Source organism: Hibiscus syriacus, unplaced genomic scaffold (assembly GCF_006381635.1).
Source record: "Hibiscus syriacus cultivar Baekdansim isolate YM2019G1 unplaced genomic scaffold, ASM638163v2 tig00001349_pilon, whole genome shotgun sequence".
In the NCBI taxonomy this organism is placed as follows: Eukaryota; Viridiplantae; Streptophyta; class Magnoliopsida; order Malvales; family Malvaceae; genus Hibiscus; species Hibiscus syriacus.
Genome location: NW_024061867.1, coordinates 785834 through 812124, shown reverse-complemented (window position 1 = coordinate 812124; position 26291 = coordinate 785834). Strand labels below are relative to the sequence as shown.

At 35.9% G+C, this 26291-nt stretch overlaps 3 protein-coding genes and 1 pseudogene across 4 annotated transcripts; 2 read left to right on the top strand and 2 right to left on the bottom strand.

The window, feature by feature from the left end:
• Nucleotides 1-1410: 1410 nt before the first annotated feature.
• On the bottom strand, nt 1411-3956 carry LOC120126115 (remorin-like). Of its 2 annotated transcripts, XM_039144406.1 has the most exons (6): nt 3740-3954; nt 3664-3703; nt 2312-2362; nt 2128-2215; nt 1957-2038; nt 1411-1750 (listed from the first exon to the last, which is right to left on the bottom strand). In XM_039144406.1, the coding sequence occupies exons 1-6, from the start codon at nt 3854-3856 to the stop codon at nt 1556-1558; spliced, it is 573 nt and encodes a 190-aa protein (XP_039000337.1). In that variant the 5' UTR covers nt 3857-3954; the 3' UTR covers nt 1411-1555. The 2 variants fall into 2 exon arrangements, with proteins under 2 accessions (XP_039000337.1, XP_039000332.1); XM_039144401.1 differs by having other exon boundaries at nt 3664-3956.
• A 2190-nt stretch (nt 3957-6146) lies between these two features.
• Nucleotides 6147-10786, bottom strand: LOC120125471. The gene is made up of 6 exons (XM_039143910.1): nt 10701-10786; nt 10500-10573; nt 7967-8287; nt 6746-7835; nt 6483-6620; nt 6147-6342 (listed from the first exon to the last, which is right to left on the bottom strand). Exons 1-6 carry the CDS (start codon nt 10784-10786, stop codon nt 6147-6149), a joined length of 1905 nt encoding a protein of 634 aa, XP_038999841.1.
• A 7702-nt stretch (nt 10787-18488) lies between these two features.
• LOC120126094 (O-glucosyltransferase rumi homolog) lies at nt 18489-20216 on the top strand. The gene is made up of 3 exons (XM_039144393.1): nt 18489-19221; nt 19304-19493; nt 19561-20216. Exons 1-3 carry the CDS (start codon nt 18539-18541, stop codon nt 20191-20193), a joined length of 1506 nt encoding a protein of 501 aa, XP_039000324.1. The 5' UTR covers nt 18489-18538; the 3' UTR covers nt 20194-20216.
• Nucleotides 20217-22908: 2692 nt separating this feature from the next.
• LOC120126104 lies at nt 22909-24807 on the top strand (annotated as a pseudogene).
• The last annotated feature ends 1484 nt before the right edge of the window (nt 24808-26291 follow it).

The window sequence follows — 26291 nt, the reverse complement described above, 5'->3', positions numbered from 1 at the left end:
GTTAAGAACACTTTCATGAACTTAAATCTACCAAAAACGAGTTAGAATTCTCTATTTCCCTAAACCCCCACCTATGGTCATTATGATCAAACTATGAGATTATGAGCTTAAATGAAAGCTTGAGGTGAGAGGATTATGATTCTTACCTTGAAATTTTTGAAATGAGCTTGTAGGGTTATCAAGTTTTCACTTTTATACTTTTCTTGGGCAAAGAGAATAATGGAAATGAAGGGGAAGAAGATAGGGAACAAGGAATGATGAAAATTGGGTGAATAGAGAGAGTGGTTCAGTCACTTACATCATCCCTAATTAAAATAAATCAACTTTTGGAATAAAAATGACCTAATATCCCTTTTGATCCTTCCTCTTCCACTCAATTAATAAAAATACCACCTTTTCCTATCATTTGGGCCTAACCCAAGCTCAATTCCATCCTTAACTTGGTCCAAGCTATTCTATAAGTCTAGTGGGCTTAATTAACTCCCCTCGGGTTAGCCCAGAACTACTAACTCGGGATTTGGGGTGTTACACTTCTCAAATATAAATCTAATTAATTTTGTGTTCGTTCGTTTGTGTTCGTTTATCATTTCAACGAACGAACAAGAACGAATACGAACAAGCTAAATTTTGGAATGAACGAACACGAACAAGAAATTTCGTTCGTTTGGTCAGTTAAAGTTAAATGAAAAAACATGAACATACCCTCGTTCGTGTTCGTTCGATTTGTTTACAGGCCTACCTATAGTCAAGGGACCATTTCGTAACTTTTAATAGCCGAGAGACTCGACAAAATAATATTATATAGTCGGGGATCATTTGTGTATTTTATCCTAAAATTTAATTTGTGATTAGGGTGTGGTGCTACTAAGTGCACGGTTTGTGAGTGAAGACATTAATGTACAGCAGAAATAGATATGTAATAATCAAAAGAAAGTAGTACATCATCTGTGATGTAGAATTCTCGTTTCTCAGTAAGTGTTACGTTTCCATAATAGAATGACCCAGAAGTCTTGAAGCCACCAACTTCCAAACACCAAACCAAACGTCCTTTTCAGTTTGGCCACTGACCACTGTTTTTAGTCTATCCTTTGGACTTACCACATTTATTATACTTGATCAATTGAATGAAAAATACTTTACCTTCCCATTCCTTTTTTCAGTGTTAACTTCCGCGTTAAGGTTTAGTTTCTATCAATTTTAAAAATTGAATTCTAAATTTAAATATTTATTATAAAAATGTTATTATTATTTCAAAATAGTTTCATTAATATTATTTATGATAAAAATATTATGAATTACAACTACAAGTAAGCTCTTGATACAAAACCAATACAACCGACAATCGTTTTCTTGCACGGAAATGAAAAACGTTGCATTCCATATATGCTTCAATCGGTTCCGTGACCCACATGAAAAACGGAAGATTAAATCTTCGTAATGTTTAAACATAAAACAAACATAGAAACCGACAACAACTATACAGATGAAAACGGGAAGGCACAATTACAAGAAAAGTGGGCAAACCAGCTAAAACTTACACTTGATTCATCAGACTTCAGAAACACCCCAGGAGCTTTTTAGGAGTTTGTCCGGTGGCACGGTATTTCGCCGCCATTTCCTCCGCCTTGAGAGCTTCTTCTCCACGTTTAGCTTCAACCAATGCCCTCTTTTCTTCTGCTTCCTTGTGGATTGAAGCCACCTTGTTCTTCATTTTCTCTGCATACTCTGCTTTCTTCTTTTCCAATTGTTCCTTCCGATATTCGCAACACGTTAGAATTACACCCGAATGATAAATGATCCCCCCAAGCATATCCAAAGAGCTGATCTAGAGCGAAAACTCTAGACTCTAATTCCACATTTTCCATGTTACCACGTAGTGTAACATAGCATTGAAAGTAAATAACATTGAACGGCCAGTATGGATGGAAAAATAAGCAAAATAGTAGGGCCAGTTACCTCAATTTTTTTCAGTTCAGCTTCCAGAGCTGCTTTCCTGCTGTTCTCCCATGCTACAATAGCAGAGTGCTTTTTCTGGGACCTGCTCACCAGTTTTATGTTGATAAATTATTTAACAGTTAAAACTCCTCTAGAAGATCATGGAAATTGAAAGAGGCTATTTGGCCTTACTTATTCTCTGCTTTGGCCTTTTCACTATCTTCCCATGCCTTGATGAATGACAACCTTTTTGCCTTTTCAACCTCTGCAAGGGCAACATCTGAAGAATAGAACAAGTTATAGATAAGCATCCTCCTTTTAGCTGTATGTGATGATAATAAAGCGGTGGTATCTAAGAACTATTTTGAACACTTACCTCTATCATGTGATCCTCCTGAAATTTTCTTTGGTTCAGGCTCCGGAGCCTCTGTCAAGATGAAAATAACGTTAGAACCACCAGAAGAGTGACGAGCAATGATTAATGACGAGTGTGTAAAGTTAAAAGTTGTGACACAAGATACTTCAACGTATTAGCATGTCTAGATTAACCTTAATACATAAACAAATATAGCAAATGGGCTTTTTAAGTACATTGAAAAAATCCAGTATGAAAAAACTTACTCAAAAACTAAACACGGAATTAAGGATTGCTCGGAATTTCTATCAATGCAGAAAGAATTTAAAACTATAATTCTTCATCAAGAATAATAATACTATATGGTTCAGGTTTCTTTTTCAATTTTGAAAGCTAGATAATAAGAAAAGGTATAGCAACAGTAGAAATTATGTTCTCAAAGCAACTTTAACCTTTCACCTGAAGATTATGAAAAAAAAGGCAGCATAATCAAGTTAGTAGATGCCCATGATGACAATGGAGGGGCCATGTTTACAAAAAACATATTGTTAAACTGATCAGGAGAGCACCTTGCCAGCCAAATCATATATTCTACTAGAATACTAAAACGTGTTATCACACCAGTGTAAAGATGTGTTTCACATTTGATAAACCCAATTACAACAGAAAAATTAGATTCGAGGCAGCAAATATTTTTGATGATCTGAGAAAAGTAAATGAATAATATGGCTCGAAAAAGAAAACTTCACTTTTCTAAAATTTCTCAAAATATGTTTAGAGATAAATATAAAACTATAGATGTATGATCTTTTGAATATATAAAAAAATTAATTAAACATTCACTTTTCGAAACTGAGTCATTTCTAGGGTTGAAACTGTGCAGCAAAACAATCATTGGTTATTTCATAAATGGTAAGCAAAAGAGAGACAGAAAACTCACACACAGAGAAATCTGAAAAAGAAAATTTCATAAATGTTAAAAGTAAGGATGTATGTCAAACTCTGTTTTCCAGATCAGCTGGTACTAGTAAGAGATTTTAATACTATGTTTAACTAAAAAAATATGGGAACTCGAAATCTAATATTTTATTGTACGAAATGATCATGTTTAATTTTAACTTACACAAAATTTTAAAAGAAAAGATTACTTCACCCAGAAAATAAAATAAATTCATCTTCAATGGGGGGGGGGAAACACTCTAAATAAAATAGATTACCGAAAAAGAAACAAAAATTTATGGACTAGTGTTGATTTCCGGCATAATTAAGCAACCAAATGAAGCTCTAAAAAAACATATGAATTTCATGATCTGAATGTTGAAAGATGAAACTACATATAAAAACAAACACGATGAGGTGATCGCCAAGCTTACTCTCAACTACTGCCAGAGCTTTCGATTCTTCAGGTTTCTCAACTAGCGCAAGACCTTTCGATTCTGCAGGTTTCTCCTCCGTTGACGGTGGAGACACGGTTTTTTCTTCAGATTCAGCTTTTGGAGTCTCCACTGCCGGCGGTGGAGCCGCCGTGGTTTCAGCTTCAGCCTGCTTCTTCACCTCCTCGGCCATAATTTAGAATGATCGGTGTTTGTGAAAAAACAAACGAAAATTTCGTTAGAAATTAAGTGATAACCATGCTCTTAAAATTCCCGAATAATATTATATATTAGCAACGTTCGCTTAAATCAAACTATAAATCCACTCTGGACTTCTTAATTCTTATCTCATACGCTGAGTTCACGCGTAAACCCTGTTGTTTTTTCTTATATAAAATCTTTTTTATTGGTTGATCCAACGGTCAGTATTCTTTCCATTATGCGGACAGGTAAAACGGTTAAACGTGTGCCACGTATGTCTACTAACAGAAAACGACGACGTAGAGCAGTTAATTCCAGAGCATAGTGGCACGTGCTTGTTTTGTCTGTGAGAAAATATTTGTAGTAAACTTTTCTAATTTTACGAGTAATCTAACGTCTTTTATTATTTAATATATTAATTTATTGGCAAAATTATAATTTAATTATTTTTATTGTAATAATTTAAATTTTAAATATATATAATTTAATTAATTAAATGTTAATGAAACAAGAATAATATATGTTTAAAATGTTTTTTAATCATTGATAATATATATATTCTATTTATATAATTTGGATAATTCCATTTCATTACCCAAAGAAAGCAGGAGAACCTGCTACAAGAGACTGAGAGTCACATAAACAGCAAATAACACAACTAAAGACAACAAAGAAACAAGAAAAGAAAACCCAGCAGCTAGCTCAGATGCTCCAGTTAGAACAGAGGGCAGCATTCCTCCGATCAACTCTGTTAATAGACCAGCCGTTGATTCGGATACGAATGGAATCACAGATGTCGTTTAGCACTTCACCCACTGGTCTAGCTCTACCCCTAAATAGTATGTTATTTCTCTCCCTCCAGATGTTGTATACATGGCCATCAAGTGCCAACTTCAGCAAAAGAACAATGAGAGTTTTACCCTTGAGAAACTGAGAAGCCTAGGTCAACTCTCTGTCCCAAGTACTCACGCGGCGAATGATCCCACATAATGACAGAACATTTCCTCACAGATCCCTAGTAAAACCGCATCCAAAAAATAGATGGTTACGAGTCTCAGGCTCAGTGCCACAGAATAAGCAATTGGCATTATCAATATTCAGTCCCATACGAATAAGTCTCGACCGAGTGGGAAGCCTATCAAGAACCGCCATCCACAAAATAGTGTTATGCTTAGGTATAAGACCTGGGAACCAAACTAGTTTGTGCCAAGTAACCATAGGCCCCTGCAAACGTAAGTTCTCCCATACACTCCTAGTACTGAGGTTGCTACCAGGGCCAACAAATAAATGAGAGACAACATGCCTCAGTTTGAGAATTTTCCTAAAGCACCAGCTGGCATTTTAGGGAATACTCATCTGCCAAAAATCCAGGCTTTTAATCACATACGCATGGATCCATGCCACCCACAGGGAGCCCTCATTGGCCAGCAACTTCTTGATAAGGAGCACCATGCAGGCTTTATTCCAGCCCCCTAAGTCAAGAATGCCTAGCCCCCCTTCAGACTTCATCAGACATATTTATCTCCAATTAACCCGAGCACCATTTGCAGACAAATCAGCCCCTATCCAAAAGAAACGAGAGTAGAGCTGCTCAACTCTCTTGATAATGGCTTGAGGGAGGATCATTTGCCTGCACCACAAGTTGGCCATACTGAACAAAACATAACGTATGAGCTATAGCCTTCCAGCAAAACTTAGGTGCCTATTAGCCCATGAATTCAATTTAGCTCTGATCTTATCTACCAGGCATTGACAGTCCTTGACTGAAATCTTCCTAGTCACCAAAGGGACTCCAAGGTATCTAACTGGGAGAACACCTAGTTTAAAACCAGTAACCTCACGAATGAGAGCACACAGTTCAGCAGGCACACCAGCAGTAAACATTTCACACTTGCTAGAATTAAGCTTCAACCCCGATAGCAAATAAATTGTATCTAAGACAGGCTGAACACCCATAACAGAGTCAATAGTACCCTTGCAAAATATGAGGAGATCATCAACAAAGCAAAGATGGGTTAAATTTATCTTTCTGTATTTAGGATGGAAATGGAAAATCCCCTTCAAAGCAGCTGTGTTCAGTAGTTTGGATAAAACACTCATAGCCAGGACAAAGAGGTATGGTGAGAGGGGTCCCCTTGCCTAACCCCTCTAGCACCCTTAAAGTAACCAACAAGGCTCCGATTAAGCACAATATAAAAGTAAGGGTTGGTGAAACAAGCACAGATCCAATCTATGAATTTAACAGGCAATCCCAAAGCATGAAGAATGACAATAACAAACTCTCAGCTAAGTGAATCAAAGGCCTTTTGAAGGTCAATTTTTAGTGCACACCGTGGGGAATTATTCTTTCCAGCATACCCCCTAACAATCTCCTGAGCAAAGAGTGTATTATCGACTATACTTCTCCCTTTGACAAATGCAGTCTGATTGTTTGTTATCATTCCAGGAAAAACAGCAGACATTCTGTTAACTAGGATTCTAGTAATTGTTTTATAGATCACAGAACAACATGAAATGGGCCTGAAGTCCTTGACTGAGTTTGGTTGGGGATCTTAGGTACAAGGACAATAGCAGTTGCATTAAAAGATGGCAGAACAAAAGAAGTTTCAAAACAATACCTGATAACAACTTTAAAATCCTCACCAACAATTGACCAAGCTTTCTTGAAAAAGCAAGGATTGTATCCATCTGGTCCAGGGGATTTGTCATTCCCTTGACCCCATAAAGCCTCCTTTATCTCCTCATCAAAAACTGCTCTACACAAGGAGTCAACAACTCCCATAGGTAATGAGTACCCAAGTAGGTCCCTCATGGTGTTAACATTGTAACCCTTAACATTAGGGTCAATCTTCCCAAGCTAGCTTTTAAAGAAGTCAATTACCTCACTAGACAAGTCTTCAAAAGATTACAGTCTTCTACCATTCTGATCAAAGAGCACTCTGATGGTATTGCTCTTTCTCCTACTGCAACCATTGAGTGAAAAAAATGAGTGCCCTGATCCCCCTCCTTAATCCAGTTGGTTTTAGCCTTCTGCTTATAGAAAAGCAGTTCTGCTTCCTCGAGGATTTTCAGCTCTCTTTCAACTTCACATTTCGAATTAGCATAGATACCAGCAGTACCAGAATTCAAGTTTGTCAACTGAATTTTAGACAGCTCCTCACATTTTTGCATTACCCGACTCGAAATATCATTGAAGTAAAATTTATTAAGATCCTTGAGACCACATTTGAGTTTCTTAAGCTTTAAAAACAAAACTTGAGTTGGATTATCATCTATTGGGGTCTGCCAAGAGTCTTTCACAGTTTGCAGAAACCTCGGATGCAAGGCCCAAAAGTTGAAAAACTTAAACGACTTAGGCCTAGCAGTAGGAGCATGTTTATGTAACCAGACAAAGGCAGGGAAATGATCCAAATCACCCGGAGCCAGGAATTCCACCTCAGAGTCTGTAAAAGATTCATACCAGCCAGAGGTAGTGAGCACTCGATCCAGCTTACGGGCTAGGAAGCTGTCATGTTGCTTGTTGGACCACGTGAACAAGGGGTCAATGTAAGAATGATCAGAAAGTCCCAGCCCCTCAACACAATTTTGAAACTCGGAAATGTCACTCATCAAGGTAGCACTGACAGGGGCTGAACTTTCCTCAAGATTAAGAATGACATTAAAATCGCCTTCTATCAGCCAGGGGTCACTGCCCACAGAATTCTCCATTAAACAAAGTTGATTCCATAGCTGCCTTCTAAGAACACCATCGTTCGAACCATATATGGCTGAAATGTAAAGAACCTTACCCCCAACAATAGCTCGAATTGAAACACATTGATCAAATATCGAATAGACAGTACAATTCAAGCTTTTCAACCAAAGGACCCAAATACGACCATTGACAGCCTGATTGTAATTGCAGCACGAGTCCCAATCACCAAAACTCTGCTTAAGAATAGTATTTGTTTTATCCTCTTTTACTCTCGTCTCTAAAAGACACAAAACACCAATCTAAAAACTAGTAGCCCAATGCAAAACTTTGTTCTGCTTAAGGGGATTATTAAAGCCCCTTATGTTCTAGAAGCAAATCAACATAAAGCATGGGATGAGGAAGAAGCACCACCACTTTCTTCCAGTTTTTTAACATTACTAACATGTTCCTTTTTCTTAAGTTTCAAGTCCTGAAAAATTTTATCAACACCAAGGGAGACAATTCTCTGCTTCCTTCCAGAGTCCACCAATAAGCTTTCAGGGTCAATGAAAGAGAGCACTTCGAACTTATTCCTTTTTTTGATTTTCTTGATTCTGTTGTTCTTGCTGGTCTTCTTCTTAGGGTTTTCTTGGGCTATGTCTGGTGACTCGTCCACGGATTGGAGGAAGTTGTTTGCGGCAGGAAATGAACAAGAACTGTATTTCTTCCCCCCGGCGGAGGTTAAAGGTTCTTTCGTTGTGAAACCCCCGCGTCATGTGTTTGAAGAAGGGATTCAGGATTGTAAGTTTGCTTTGGTCGGGCAATTTGTTGGAGCTACTCCGAATTTCGGTTATTTGCATAAAATTGTTGAGCAGATGTGGGGTAAGGCTGCTCCAGTTAAGGTTAGTTTGGCTGGACTGAATTTGTTTTTTTTTTCTATTTATATAATTGTCTGAATATAAGATTTAAAAAAAATTAATATTAAAATTATTCAATCATTTTGGTTGGCCATTTTCCCAACAACGTCGACGAATTGCATTTTGAGTTTAGCATATTACTAATCTGTATAATTAATATAATTTATGCATAATATTAAAATTACACTAAAATTTTAATTTTGTTTCATTATATAAAAAAGTATTCAATTTTTATATATATTAAAATCATTGATTTAATATGTTTATATATTGTATAAATAAATAACTATAATTATTAATTATAAAAATAAATAGATATATGTGTTCAATTGGTCAATTTTGGTTAACCAGTCGAATCGAACTATCAAAAAATTGTTAATCGAATAAAGTTCGGTTAATCAGCCAATTAACTTAATTAACCAAAATTTATAAATATTATATATTATATATTTAATATTTCGGTTAATTCGGTTAAAACCGAAGTTTAAACACTCCTAAGCCTAAATATATTAAATATTAAAAATTTGATTAATTTGTTTAATTCGATTAATTAATCGATTTCAAATCGAATTAACTGATAATCAAAGTTTAAAAATTTCTTAATCATTAACCAACCGAACAATAAATTAACTAACCGATTAATCAAAAAAAACTTCAGTTCAATCGATTAAAACATAACTTTGAACAAGCCCAGATATATCTATCATTTAAAAGGGATATAATTAAATTAAAACAAAAAATTATCTATACAAACACACCAAATCAAAATTTGTGTATCAAATTATAGCTACGATTGAAATTCCTATATAACATTAATAATTATTTTAAAATATAAATAATAAAGTTTAAATTTTAATAGTGGAATTGAAGTTGTGTCTTAGTAGATGAAAGGTGAGGCTGCCTCAGCTAAAAGTCCCATGACCTAATCGTGTATTTAGGCCTAATTTGCATGACCGCTTCTTAAACTGTTGGCCCAAGTGGAATGGGGTGGGGGTAGCCTTTTATCCTAACCAGGTTTTCTAATTTTTTAAAGGGTAAACTATTGGAATGGTCACTTACCTTTTATTTTGTACATTTTTGCTCATCAAATTAAAAATATTAAATTTTACACTTATATTATCATTTTATTAAGTTTTGATCAATGAAACGTTAAATTCTGTTAAGTTCTCCCCGAAAATAACCAGTTTTTTTTTGTATTTTGGAAAAATTGAGGTTTTTCAAAAATAAAAGTTTTTATGTTATTTAAAAAATAAAATTTAAAGGTTATCAAATTGTAACATGTGTCACTTAACAGACTTTTTTAACGATTGTTAGAATTGTAACGTTATACACCTGAATGAATTAAAAAAATAATTTAAACACGTATTAATAAAAAAAAACTATATATTTAACCAAGTAATATATATGAGATGTAAGTTAAAATTTTATTTCAATAAAAATATAGATGAATGCATTTCAGACTCTCCAATCCAAGCTACTTATTTGACTTGTCAGTAACTCTCCTCTCCACAAGTTTTCCACATGTACCAAATAATTAATCTTTTTCATTCTATTATCCATGTCTGTTGACGAAATCGGGTAAAGAAAACAAAAGAACACGAGAATTTTACGAGGTTCGACAATGTGCTTACGTCCTCGGTGCCTAGGCGGCGTTAGAAGTTTTTATTCAATGATATTTTAGGTCTAGGTTACATCTCTATTTATAATAGAAAACCCTGGTACATAATTACAAAATTAACCCTGTACCGTACCGCGGGGGCTACGCCCCCGCACCCCCAACCCACATAATTCATAACCCCACAACGAGACTTTCTTTGTAAAGACAGTTGATGTTCGCTTCGCTCACTCCGCTCCATCTCCTGTCCTCTTTACTGGTATATTTATGAGCCATACTTAACAATGTCTAACCACCACTCAAGTTAATTTTTTTATTCTTATTTTCATATATTTTTAGGATTTTTATGTAAATATGAAAGTAAATAATCATTTAAAATTATGAATGATACGATAGAAGAGGTTAATAAAATAATTTTTCATTAAAGAACTGAGAAAATGGTTCCAAGACAATACAGAGTTATTCTCTAAAGAATCTGTTACCAATTCATTCATCTTTATCTCCCTGTAGAGAAGTAAAGAGCATATAGACTTTAACAACAACAAAAAATTGAGGCCCGAATTTCTTTCCTCAAAGCTCGTCGTCGTCGTTGACTTATGTATTGACCCGAAACACCACCTTTCCTTTCTACCAGCTCAAGAACACTGCTGCAATTTCTAAAAAGAACTCGTCTTGAAGCCCTGGTTTTCTGCGTGACCTCGTGAATATAGCTTCCATGGCGGAGCAAGGTAAAAGTGGCGATGAAGTAATTCAAGGTTGCTTTTCAGAGGTTGGGCTTGGACGCTTCATGGGTTTCGTGACAACGACGACTACCTTCATATTCTTCTTCTTCCTCGTTGTTATTGCAGCCCTGTTTTTGATGGGTTTTGTGAGTCATAATTCTTTCTTTTATGAATTAATTTTTGAAGAGAAAAAACGATTTTTTATTACAATAACAAATTACTTGTTTATCAGCCAATCATACGGGGGAATCCATTTAGTTTTACTGCCTCTGAAATTCCTCACGAGAGGATTCCATTTCCTCTTGCCTGCTCCGATTCAGTTAACTACACGCCGGCGTTTATTTCCGAAGAATCACCGGCCAAAACTTGCCCGGACTACTTCCGTTGGATCCACCAAGATTTAAAGCCATGGAAAGCATCTTGAATTACAAAAGACATGATCGAGAGGGGAGTACCGAGCGCCGCTTTCCGGCTCGTGATCGCCAACGGAACAGCTTATGTTGATCGATGCCGACCGTCGTACCAAACCAGAGATTTATTCACTTTAAGGGGCATTCTGCTGCTTCTAAGGTTGTACCCTGGAAAAGTACCGGACTTGGACCTTTTGTTCTTTTTTGGAGACAATACTGTGATCATGAAAAGAGACTACAAAGGACTGTTTGCTAAACCATCGCCGCCGCCGCCGCCGGTGTTTCATTATTGTGGAGAGAAGGCGGCGCTGGACATTATATTCCCTGACTGGACCTTCTGGGGATGGTAAAAGAAGAAAACCCAAATGCTTACTTCTACTGCAAGTATCTAGTTAATCATGTCTGGGAAACGATGATTCCTGAAATTCACAGAGCGTCTTCTTCTCCCTACCTTTAGTTGATTGGTTAAAATCTAATCTTTTTTCATAACTCTGCTTTTGACAGGCCTGAATTTCACTGGAGACATTGTTTCGGTATTTTGATTTGGGGGCTATGGAAGCAAAGAAATTACTTCATCTTCCAAGGACAAGTCCGATCCAAGCAAGAGATCATCAGAGCGACGCTATCGTGGGCAAGGCTCATTCGCCATAGCTCGCCCTCTCTTCACAACAGGCCTACGATCCGGCAAACCAACCAAAAATGGAAGCGTCCAACTCATGGGGTGTTGAAAATTAATACGGACGGTGCGGTCATGCCAGTTTCTAGCTCTGCAGATGGAGGCGGGGTTATTTGTAACAAGGAAGGCAAGTGGATTTTGGGTTTTAACGTCGGTCGATGTTCAATCCTTCATGCCGAGCTTTGGGCGATTATGGATGGCCTATCTCTAGCGTGGGATAGCGGTTCTAGGAATATCAAGCTTGAAACCGATAATGTTGTGGTCAAATCCCTTAATGAACCGGCCAATTCGTACGACCCTTCGATTATTCATCGGATCAGGGAACTCTTGGAGCGACTGTAACCCCTCATACCGATACAGTGATCCGATCCGATTCAGGGTGTCACATTAGGACCATTGGAACGACCCACTATAAAATCTCAGAAAAATAAAATTTATATTAAAACATGTAAAATCATAAAATCATTTATAATTACACAAGTAAAATTTACCAATATTCATAAATAAAACAAATTTTAGACTCATATGCAAAATAAATTACAACCTACATGTCTCCTAATCACATGCACTGTACTCCGCAAGCAATGCCGGTGGAACTTCCCTACTGAAGTCAATAGATACACTGGTACAATTCTTTTAACCTGAAATGGTGAGTAACATAGTGAACTTTGGAAAGCTCAGTAATACAATACTACCAGTTGATGCTACAAGACATTCAGATAAATGTAGAACAATAAGATTCCTTATTGAATCAGACGTATACACGTTTTCAGAATAAGCTAGAGTTCCCCTGGTAGTTCATCGAGTAGAAGCTATATAGATCTCAGTTCATAAGAAACATTTATATTATCAAGTTTTCAGGATATCGAATAGGATATCTAGTGTGTTCCAATCAAAACCAGTGAAAAAATATAAATCTTTTAAAACCATAGTGGAACCCTCTAACCAAACTCCACTATGTAGTTCCCCATAACTGCATCCATAAGGACTTACCCTAAGTACACAACAAAGGGGACCAACCTAAGAGAATGTCTTGGGGCCTAAAGGCCTACCCAAAGGTATCCTCAGGTCTGTAAGGATTTACCAGCTGGATCAGGGTTGTACCTCCATACTCCAGAATCCTGCCCATATAAAAATCTAGTAAAAATCAATTTTAACTGTAAATCGTAATATCTGGATCGTGATCCAGTAATATGTCATAACCATGATAATGAAATAAATCATATAGCTGATCTCCACCTGTACACAATAAGTAGTCCCATGATTAACCCAAGTGAGTGCTTTGGGGCCTGAGAGCCTACCCAATGATCATCTTAGGTCCGTAAGGATTTACCAGCTTGATAAGAGCTTTACCTCTATACTCAGTCTACCCATATAATATCCCAATAAAACAGTTCGAGTATAACTCGTGAAAACAGGAAACCATAGTTCATAAACCACTAAATTCCATGATTCCATAAATTAGGAACAATTCATATCTTTCAGTGAAAACATGTAACCAGAGAACATATACCATGTAGTCATAGTTCATACGCCAATAAATCATTAAATAAGTGATTTCAGAAAATCACGTTTTAAAACAAGTAAAACATTTACATGTCACATAAGGAACACACTAGAGGATCCCGATATTTTTATGAGTTACTTGGTGATCAGGAAGGTATTCATAATCTTTTCGTATCATAGTTACTTAACATTTCAAGTATGACATGAGTGATTCCATTACTCAACAATCAGAGGTATTCAAGATTATGAATTGAACTATCAGGATTTTAAGTCCAATTGAACCAAATGAGGTATTCATGATCCTTTGCATCTGAGTTATTTGTGTGATCAGATATGAACAAAGTGATTTGAGTTGGTAAGGAAGAAACGAATATTTAGGACATTTTCAAACTGTGCCGATCTACCGGATTATCGAATAACTCGAGCTAACAACTCTCAAAACTAATGCATGTTGACTGATCAATTCATTGCCCTTCCAGAGTATTCAATCTTTAATACCAATAATTCTTGACCGTTGATCATCTTCAGAAATCACCGAGTAATAGATCTTAAGGAGACGAACGTATATTCCAATTGTCTTTATTTCATTTCTATATTACAGCAATATCAGGAATTATCGATGTACTATAATTCGTGGTTAATAACCCATAAGGACAATACATGATGTAAGTTCATCAGTGTTTCCAAACTTATTCAAGTCACTCACTTAGTCCTAAGTCATTTAAGGTTACTTAGGTCATTTAGTAGTCATGTCTATCCCAGTCACTTTAGAGTTTTTTTTTCCAGAGTAATTCAAACGTTTCTGAATTTGGATACATATCGTACTTCCTTTCAGTTCAATTTGGTCATATAATAAAGTTATTTTGGTAATCGAGGTTGATTTATTCATTTCAGAGTTAAGGGTATTAGTCATTTTAAGTCTTGGAAATACTTTAAGTCATTTTACACTTTAAGGGCATTTTGGTCATTTACACTTTATGGTATTTCTATAAATCTAATATAGATCCGAAATTTATTTCGATAATTCCAAAGTTCAAGTAAATCAAGATATGCAATCTTAGGTTGTCTCTATTATCATAGCCATCCATTATGCTTAACACTTAAGCGTATCATCCTCATTTCCTTCAAATCTGTTAGTGACATAATTTTTGATAAACCAAGCTTGAATGCATTATAGTTCCTTTAGTGTTTAGGGTATCTTGCTCCTTTGATCATTATAGTTATTACGAAGCTCAAGGACATTTAAGTAATTACTTTCAATTCGATCATATTCAATTTTACTGATAATTAGTCAAGTTTATCCTTTCAGAGTTATTCTTCGCCATCCGGAGAAGTCTTGTTCTTTTTCCATTACAATGTCATTTTCATAATTTTATCCCCTTTTTCTCTTTTCGGTAACTTCATATCTAGTTAATCCCAGTATTTAACCTTTTAAGAGAATTTATCAAACTTCATAGATCTTGAAATCGATTCATTTATTATTGGATCATTGAAGTTATAATTTTTTCGATTGATCTTCTAATTTCTCTTTATCGGGTTGTCTGAGTCTTATACCGTTTTCTGTCCTTATTCAAATTTTACGTCTGAGTCCACTGATAATTAAATACATCTAATGTATCAATCAATTATGTTCATGCAATTACCATTCATCAATTAGTATGAGAAACATACAAAAGGCAATAGAGTATTACCTCGATTTCCATGCCATATCGATCGACCATTTAAACTCCATTCGATTGCCCTCAAATTTGAATTCAACGTCCAATAATTCCTCGGATACAAAGCAATCGAATTTACGTCAGAAACTAAACTTAATTTAGAAACCAACTTGAATCCGAAGATAAGCATTAAAAAATGGCTTACCAGGTGCGAATTTGGCAAAACAAACTTCGGATTCAAATTCAGGACGTCAAAAAACATAAAATAGGTCTTTTCGGAAATTTTGACTTTTTCGGTCAAAGTCAACGGTCTGACCGCTCAACGGTCAACTCTGACCAAAGTCAACGGATCAGGCAGGCGGGTCGGGTTGGGTTAGACGGGTCGGGAAGACGGTTAACTCGGTTCGGTTCAAATAGGGTTGATTGGTTCAAGTCGGTCCAGACCTACTGGATCGATTATGGAGACTTCTTTGGAGCGTGGACAAGCCCCACGCGCACCCGACGACGCGTGAGGGCGCGTGAGTCGGCGAGAAGATGGTTGGTCAGCGACCGATTACTCCCTAGCTCATCAAGCATCGATTGCAACCATCAATTTCAACTTAAAAACAAAATCAACCCAACCAAATAACCTAAAATAGAACCGATCTTACCCAACTATGATCAGTGAAAGAAACGGCGACGATACGGTGACTCACTGGCTGGGTTTGGAGCGCACGACGACGGTGAACCCAATGTTACCGGTGGTGAGGTAAATGACCGGGCTGATCAACCGGAATCGATAGAAAACAAGCGGCAGTCGATGGGTTTTCTTCGATACTTTGATCTTCGATTCACGGCTGACGATAACATTTCACGACATGAGGGTGATCAAGTTTTGCTCACCGTTCGAAGGTGAATTTATAGGTAGTGACAGCCTGAGTTGAGGTGGTCGGACAGCGGCGAAGAGGGTCAGCTGATGATCGGGGAGGGGGATTATTTTTTAACATTAACATAAAATGGGTACATTATGGACTAGGTCCTTGTATTTCCTACATTTTCTAAATTTGTCCATAAGATTCATAAACTCATAATTTGACCCCTACTTTGGGGTGTTACAACGATATTGGAAGGTTAAAATCTCGCACATCCCTCGCAATAGGAACGAGTAGGGATGGCAAACGGGTACAATTTTGTGGATTCAGTACTGTATCCGCTCCAATTGGGGCGGGGATGGGTATAACTTTAGCGGGTAGTGGGCAGTTGTGGATTTAGAAAGTGGTACCTGTCGCGGGTAGTGGGCGGGTGATGGGTTTGAGACCTTACCCGCCCCGCATCCGCGCACCCACTAAATATCCATTAAATTTTGGATCATTATGAATTTATGTATAATTTTAGAGACTAATTTATAAATCTTAATATTGTATAAGATATAACTTATAATTTAACCAAATATTAGGGATAAGTTTATGAATGTACAATCTCGTGCTTTGCTTGTTGGTTAGCGCATCGATATTCTGATAGTTTTCTTCTCTAAGTTTTAAACTCTGGTCTTTAGCTCATTCAGGTACGCCTTCTTCCTCTTCTTTAGTCTTTACTCTGGTCTCCTCTGCGTATAGTAGAGTTGTATGTCACCTTATACACATATCCAAAACCACCTTCCCCAATCTTATTTGTTGCATCAAAGTTGTTTGTGGCCGCTTTAATTTGTCGTAAGGTGAATACTCCAGTTTTCAGATCTAATCCTCTTAGTTCTGTTTTGATCTTCTGTTTCTGGATTGGTATAATGCAAAGGTAAAGATCCAAACACCGAGCTATATTTTATGCATCCTGGATCATTTGCTTAGATTTGTATAAGCCTTTTTAGTTGCTGGTGTGGGGAAAGAGATGAAATCAAAAGACGGTGTCCCTCGGTTCAAGAGTGGAGAGCAAAAAGACTTCAACAACGAAGATGAAGAAATTATAATTCTCGGACAATATATGTGCGTCAAAAGACAAAGGGATTCTAAACCTGTTTTGAGCCCTTACAAACGGTTAGTTGCTGACCCCAGTTTGGAGCAACGATGAGTACCCGTCCATTCATGGGGAAACCAATGGCTAGAAGAAGCGGATCCAGATGTGGATGAAATTATGAAAAAGGAAAAGCAAAGGCAAATATTAGGAATTGAGCTTATTGCGTCCTAAAATTTTGTGTGCCGAGCTGTGATGAAAGCATTGGGAAGCCATTTAACGAACAAATACTCCGAAGGAATGTTTGGAGCTAGGTACTATACTGGCAACTAGTTTATAGATCAAATCGAAACCCTATGCCACGACCGTGCATTGGCATCTTTTAATCTTGAATCCGAGAAATAGGGTGTCAATGTGCAGCCTTATTCATGTACCTCTGCGAATTTTTCTGTTTTATACCGGAATTTTGTTGCCTGGTATAACTTACGTTTGCTGTTAGGCGGGTCTAGTCGGGTATGTCTCTAGTTGGGTAGTGGATGTGGGGATGGATTTGAGATGTACTCGCGTGGGCGGGTGTGGATTTGAAATTTTTTTTACCCATCATGGGTGGTGGGCGGGTGCTGGATTGGAAAATATTAGGTGGGTATGAGAATGGGGGAGGGGGTATCCGCACCCGACCCGCCCATTTGCCATCCCTAGGAACGAGGTCATTGATGCTTTAGCTAGACTTGTCGTTCTTGCAACCCTCGTCTTTGCATTCTAAGCCAGATCCCAGATGGGAATTAGGAATACAACACTGGTTGGACAAAGACAAGATAATTATGGAGTAGTGCCTGTGGGCTTTATTTACTTGTAACAAAAAAAAAAAGTTATTTGTTGGCGTAGTAGTATCTCATCCCGGATGAAATACACGTAAGTCGTCATATTAATGAAGTGAAAATTTTAATAATCTAATGATTATTTTCATTAAAATTAGAGTAGTTTAGCTGAAAAAATGATTGGGTCAAATTCATTAAAGAAATCAGTACGAATTTTTATAAACTTGATGACTAAATCTATAATTCAAATTAAGAAAAGTATGATGTTTGTAAAAGTTGTTAATCCTAATAAGCTAAAAAGTTTTAACTTGTAAAAATCAGATTCATGTATCGTATAAACTGATACGGGACCTCAATGCTTAGTCCCTATATTGTTTAATTAATCATATACATAATAAAAGCAAATTTGACATTTGTATAGATATCCCGTCTCGTTTCCTCTCCGGATTGGCCTGGAAAGTGTTGAATAAGCCAATGGCTGCATTATAATAGTCTTCAAATCTGTGTCAGTAATTCGTCACCTTTATCCCCTGTTTCGGAGAACATTCAAAAACTAAGGGTCGGCGCAGTTTAATTTCAAAGTTCCAAGTGTCAATAATCACTTGTTTTTGGTTTAAATCATTACATCAGAATTAATATGTTCAAAAAAACTGATAAAAATATTTTAGACCATACTAAAATTTGACCTTGTTTTTTCCGTTGTCTTCACCAGCTGATCATCTCAGTTTTGATACCTCCAATTACGTAGCTTCCATGGCGGAGCATGTTAAAGTTGTTCATGGCGATGAAGTGAGTCAAGGTTGGCTCTCAAAGGTCGGACTCGGACGAGTAAAGGGTTTCGTCACGACGACTACTTCGTTCATCATCTTCTTCTTCCTCGTCGTTATTGCAGCCCTGATTTGGATGGATGTTGTAAGTCCGTTCAGTTTTACTTCACCAAGTTCTAAAATTCATCATGAGAAAATTCATCACGAGAAGATTCAATTTCCTCTCAACTGCTCCAGTTTCATTAATTACATGACGGCTTTTGAGCCCAAAGAATCATCGGCCGAAACTTGTCCGGACTACTTCCGGTGGATCCACCAGGATTTAAAGCCATGGAAAGCTTCGGGAATTACGAAAGACATGATCGAGAGGGGAATTCCGGTGGCGGATTTCAGGCTGGTGATCGTCAACGGGAACGTTTACGTGGAGAGGTACAGACCGTCGTTTCAAACCAGAGATTTGTTCACGTTATGGGGCATTCTGCAGCTTCTGAAGTTGTACCCTGGAGAAGTACCCGACTTGGAACTTGTGTTCTATTGTGGAGACAATACTGTTATCATGAAAAGAGACTACCAAGGACGCTCGGCCGCAACGCCTCCGCCGGTGTTTCATTACTGCGGTGAGAAGGCGGCTCTGGATATTATATTCCCTGACTGGTCCTTCTGGGGATGGTAAATTCTGGTGCATAGGCCTAATGTTTAATTTTACTGCAAGTAACTAGGTAATTTAATCATGTTGGCTCTGTTGTGGCAGGGCAGAGGTTAATATTAAGCCATGGGAGGACACATTGAAGGCAATCAAGAAAGGGGCTGAGAGGATCAAGTGGGAAAACAGGGAACCATATGGCCACTGGAAGGGTGCCCCTACTTCTGCTGATAGGGGAGACCTTTTGAACTGCAACGTTTCCGATAAACTTGACTGGCGTGTTCGGGTTTATAAGCAGGTAACTTTCGAATCAGAATCCGAAATCGGAGGTAACTATGTAACTCTCTGGTTTGTTATTGATTCAGGATTGGGGTAAAGAAATCGGAGAAGGGTTCAAGCATTCAAATTTGGGAGATCAATGCACACATAGATACAAAATTTATGCAGAAGGAAGGACGTGGTCTGTAAGTGAGAAATACATAATGGCATGCGACAGCATGACCCTGATGATACAGCCCGGATACTACGATTTCTTCTCTAGAAGCCTCGTCCCGATGCAGCATTTCTGGCCTATCTTCCGCGAAAACAAATGCAGGCATCTTAAGTTTGCAGTTGAATGGGGCAATAGTCACACTCACCAGGCACAGGCCATAGGGAAAGCAGGAAGCCAATTTATGGAAGAGATGTTGTCAATGAGAAATGTGTATGATTACATGTTCCATTTGTTGAACGAATACTCGAAACTCTTGAAGTTTAAACCGACGATACCTCCAAATGCACAAAGGGTCTGTTCCGAAACCACAGAGCACGGGTTAGCGAAGGAGTTCATGTTGCAGTCGATGGTGAAGTCTCCTAGTGATAAACATCCATGTGCATTGCCTCCCCCGTTTAAACCTCGAGCCATTCGAGCTTCTCTCGTCGCAAAACAAAATAACATTAGACAAGTGGAGATGTGGGAGGCTGAATATTGGAAGAAACTACACGATAAGAAGCAATAGATAGTTTTCATCAGCTTGTTTAATTAGTTTAGCCAATTAAGAAGATATTGGTGTATTTCAGATCATTACACTAATCATATAGAAGAATCCTTGATCAATTACGCGACAGATTTTGAAGCATCATTGAATTTTTTAAGTATTTTAAGAACAGTTTTGTGATGTTCAGTCAGTAGGAAGTGCACCTGCACAATTTGTCTGATATATTTTATCTGTCAGCTTGTATAAAACATTAGGTAACTGTCATTTTTTTTTCCAGTTTTCTTGCTGCGAAGTTTAAGAACTTGCCCAATTTGTTTGGTAATTTATTTATTTATTTTTAAATTGAAATAGTTGGTATTCCGCACATTTTTTTAATAGAAGTCGCTAGTGCTATTCAAAAGTGAAAATATCTGAAACTATACTGAAATTAGTTATTTTAGATTATATAAGGATCATACACAGAAAATTTTAAAAATCTAACAAAAAGACTCGAACAATAATATATACAAATAAATTTAACTGCATCGACAAACAAACCACAAAAGCAAATTAAGTTATTGAAAGACTACCGAGAACGACAAATCAGAATTGAGCATTGTGAAAAACTATCCACAAGCGTAAAATCACGCATCCAGATTCAGTACGAAGGTCCATAACAGATAATATCAACAAGATTTCAAGTAAACTTCATATTGATCAATCGTGACAATCAACATTAAAATCAATGTCGCAACTGACTAAACAAAACTATCGTACATAAGCCTTATCTCAAATAAAGTCTATAAAAGTCCTTTGTTATACTATAAAAATTATTTTGGTCCCTCTGTTATTAAAATGGTATTTTAATCTATATAGGTTTAAAAGAGAAAATATATCGTTTCAAAATATTAACCCACGATTAATTAAATAAAAAAATTAAATTTAAAATATATTTTAGAATCCTGTTAATTTATAAATAAAATAAAGACAAAAAGACATCATAAATCAATGTTATTTTAAAATCCATCGTATTATTTTTTTCTCAATGTGACCCTCTAATTTAGAAAATAAATTCAATGTAATCTTTTGACTAACGTTTTTTCTTCATTGACTGACATGACAATTCATAGTATTGACGTGACAGTCTAAGGCGAAAGATTAATATGACGGGTAGCATAATAGATTGACTAATTTGGTAACTCAAACATGATAAATGGACTGTTATGTTAGCATCATGAAGAACCACATCATTACCGTGAACTGACATGCTATTACTGTAATGATTAACGATGAAAAATGTTGGTCAAAGAATCATATTAGGTTTGTTTCTAAGTTAGGGTTTAGTTCAATATCTTTTTGCCTAAAATAAATTAATCATTCTCAAAATAAAGAGTAATTTAGTCCGTAAACGGAGTAAACAATAACAAATGTTAACCTTTTTATAAGTTTATATGTGACTGAATTAAAAACTGTATAATATTTAAAATAATTATTGGAAAATATAAAAAAAAATATTAGAAAATTTTTAAAACTCAATAAAAACAATAAAAGATGAAAATAATAAAAATAGAAAAATTCTAAAAAATAGAAAAAAAAATTATTACATTTATGGATAGAACAAATTTAGTTGGGATGATAGTCCTTCTAATAGGTTTTTTTAATATTCAATCGAGATTAGATCATATATCGGTGGTGAATATCATTAATTTTTCGAACTGATTTTTTAGTACGATGATTGAAATATTATTTTGATGATTAAAAACATTTGTTTGAACCATTAAGAAACTTGTGTAAATTGATTAAATCTATTAGATTAAAGGCATAATACCAGAAAATATCACTAATGTTTACTAAATAGTCGCTTTGATCCTTTTTCTTTTTAGATCAATTTGACCCTCCAACATTTTATTTTGTGATAAAATGTATCATAATTGGATGAAAATCGTTAGTTAACTAACGATCAACATTTATCACGCTGACGTTCTTATCTGTCCAAAATGATGACTTGACATTATCACGTGTCCAAAATGATGACATCGAACCACGTATCATTTTTGGACACATGGTTTTTACAATAAAGAAAGTAAATCCCGGTATTATATTAAAATTTTCCTTTTAATAATAAAGGAAGTAAATAAATTTTTAGTATAATACATAAGCTCTAACAGAGTTAAAATAGATTGATTAAGCAAAGCAAACATGACATGTGGATAATATACTATCTCGTTTTTCTTCTCTTGATAGGCCTAAAATAATTAAGACAGAGACTTGGGGTTTGCTGAATTTAGTTCAAGTGGTCAAAGTTAAATCTCAAGAATCACATCGGTATTAAAAAAATATTTAAGGCCGTATTGTTGGGTTTGTTTAAGTCGCATGCATGATAAAAAGCCTTCCAACGTGTTGAATCATAATTGTTCCGTAAGTTATAAAATAGTAATATATATATATATATATATATATATTGTTTCTTAATTAAAAGATGGTATTTTTACGAAATGGACTAAAATATATTTGATCGTAAAAATATTTAATAGATTGTGTTGTTTTTCAATGGTGATTGGCTTTACGGCCTTAAGGGATTGGTCTCGACGACTGCTACTGTCATATTCTTCTTCTTCCTCGTTGTTTTTGCAGATCTGCTTAATTGGGTGGATATTGTAAGTCTCTCCTTATTTTAATATATATCTATATTTTGAATCTTATTAATAAAAAGATCGATGCAAATTCATTTTTTGTCGATTTGTTTCTCAACCTATGATATGGGGGACTTCATTTAGCCAGGCGATTTTTACTTCACCGAGTTCTAGAATTCATCACGAGATGATTGAATATCCTCTAAACTGCTCTAATGCACATTATTTAACCCACACATGTCCGGACGATTACCCATCGGTGTTCGAGCCCGAAGAATCGACGACCGAAATTTGTCCGGATTACTTCCGCTGGCTCCACCAAGATTTAAAGCAATGGAGAAGTTCGGGGATAATAGTAGACGCGATCGAGAGGGGAATTCCGAGTGAGACTTTCAGGCTCGTGATCGTCAACGGAGACGCTTATGTGGAGAAGTACAGACCGGCTTTTCAAACCAGGGACGAGTTTACAATATGGGGCATTTTGCAGCTCCTAAGGTTGTACCCTGGAAGAGTACCTGATTTAGACCTTTTGTTCTTCACCGGAGACAGGACTTGGATCATAAAAAGAGACTATAAAGGACCCACTGCTCCATCGCTGCCGCCACCGGTGTTTCATTACTGCGGAGAGAAGGCGGCTCTGGACATTGTGTTCCCTGACTGGACTTTCTGGGGATGGTAAATTCTGCTAAACGTTATCCAGATTATCAATAAAAATATATAAAAAATCTAAATTATCCGAGAATTTGAAATTTCCTATCCATCCATGATATTGCCAAAAGTATACTGCAATTAGCTTGTTAATTGTATTTAGTATACTTTGTTGTGGCAGGGCAGAGGTTAAGATACTGCCATGGGAACAAATGTTGAGGGCCATAAAGCAAGGGAGGGAGAAGATCAAGTGGGAAGAGAGGGAGCCTTATGCCTTCTGGAAGGGTAACCCCCACGTTGCTGCAGATAGGGTAGACCTTATGAAATGCAACCTTTCAGATAAAAACGACTGGAATGTTCGGGTTTATAAACAGGATTGGCGTAAAGAAATCGGACATGGTTTCCAGCAATCTAAATTGGAAGATCAATGCACCCATAGGTATATGAATTATGAAAACCTTTTCTTTCTCATTGTTAGAGAACTAGATTACGATTTTGAGTCTAATGGGATTTTGAACTTTGCTGTGGTGCCATGGTTATCAAGATATAAGATTTATATAGAGGGAGCGACATGGTCTGTGAGTGAATAATACATATTGGCATGCGATAGTGTGACCTTGATGGTAAAGCCTAGGTACTACGATTTCTTCTAGAGAAGCCTCGTGCCGATGAGACATTTCTGGCCGGTCCACCGCAAGAACAAATGCAGAGATCTTAAGTTTGCAGTTGATTGGGGCAATGATCATACTCGCGAGGTATGTATTCGCATTAATTGAAAACACGTATTCGCAGCAAAGAAACCCTTTCAACCCCATGAACTTGCAGGCACAGACCATAGGGAAAGCGGGAAGCGAATATATCGAAGAGATGCTGGCGATATGTGTACGACTACATGTTCCATATGTTGAACGAATACTCAAAACTCTTGAAATTTAAACCAACGATACCTCCGAAAGCTCAAAGGGTCTGCGCCGAAACGGCAGCCTGCTCCAAGAAAGGCTTATGGAAGGACTTCATGGTGCAGTCGATGGTGAAGTCTCCGAGTGATAAACTTCCATGTACATTGCCTCCCCCATACGAACCTCAAGTGATTCAAGCGTCTCTCGACGCAAAAGAGAAAATAACTAAGCCAGTGGAGACATGGGAGACTGAATATTGGAAAAAACTAAACAACAGGAAGCAATAGACAGATACAGAACCAAATCTCTTTAATTAGTTCAGCCATTGAAGACAGTATTGTATTCAAATACTAGGATTTTGAAAGCAGCATTCAGAAACAGGGGATTCCTACCTTCAGATCACACCATTTGAACTATAGATATTACTTGGGATGTTATAGTATGTCAGAATCAATGAAGATTATTGCATGAAGGAATTAAAGAGCTCGGGATTTGATGATGTCGAAGCTCATCTCACTCGGATCGGTCGCCTGCAACTCGGCCTGAATCCCGTCCAATTGTCTCTTGAATTTGTCCTTGGAGCTTGCATAAAGCATCTTACTCCTCACCCGTGCCCCATCATATGACCTATACATGTATACCATAAAGGTACAATATTATTGTAACGATCAGTTGCTTGGGAAGAGAAATTATGTGTTGGTTTTCATACCATGCAACGAAGAAAATCTTGCTCTTTAATTTTTTTTAAGAAATCATCGTTCGGTAATAAATAATTGAAATTTATTTTTTTAAAATAATTTTAAATTTTAAGAGTGACGACTCAGCATGACTGTAAGTATATATGATATAATATTTCCCGTTAATATTACTGTGGTAGTTAATTGTATTAGTATAATAATTTACGATACCAATGATCATTCACATTAAATATATATTATATTAATATCTATTTTATTCTAAAAAATAACTAAGTTTAAATTGGTGTTTAATCAGTGTACATAAATTGACCTCTAAAATGGGTGTATATTGGCAAAATTTTCAATGGATGGAGACTAACAATAAAAAATGATTATTAGTCAATTACTAAACTGCATGGAAATTTCAGACAAAGACATCTGAATTTTCTTTTCCATCGCATTCTTGCTTCGTTTTATTAATTAGAAATTAGGGTTTGGGATAAGCTCAACAAGTGAAGTTACGTAAGTGCCATAAACCATATTTTATTAATTAACAATTATTTTGGATAAATATTAAAATTATATAAAAAATTAGTTAGATATATAATGTGATCTACAATATTTATTTAACGTTATTATATTTATAGTTTTGATTTTAATTTATTTTAATACACAAAATGTTAATTTTGAGTTTATTATTTTTGTTTTAAAAATAAATTTAAATATTAAATAAAATAGAAATTTCATATATATATAATTACAAAAAATCAAAATATTATGGATAGTATTACACATTTAACAAAAATTAACATATAATTTTGATTTTATCCTTATATTTTACAAAAGTTAATTATATGTTAATAAAGTTGACTTGATGAGAAGTAGGCTTCTTTATTAATAAAGTAAACATGACTTTTTAAAAATATTTTTAAAAATAATGTTATAAATATTATTAAAAAAACTTTATTTTAAAAAAAAATCTTTTCCAAATAATCAAAATAAAGTGAATTGATATATTATTTATTATATTTCCAATCTTGATTGCGTGTAGTCTTTATTCTATCAAATTCATATTATTGTAAATTTTACATGAATTAGTCCACTTATTAAAATATTTTGATGTTTCCTACCCTAATTAGTTAATTTAGGTTTCCTTTCACACATATATAAATATACTAATTATATATTTGATGTGGATATATAAATATGATTATATTACCGACCTTTACATTTAGAATTCAATTAAAATTTTTGCTTTATAAAAAATAAGTAAAACAATAACT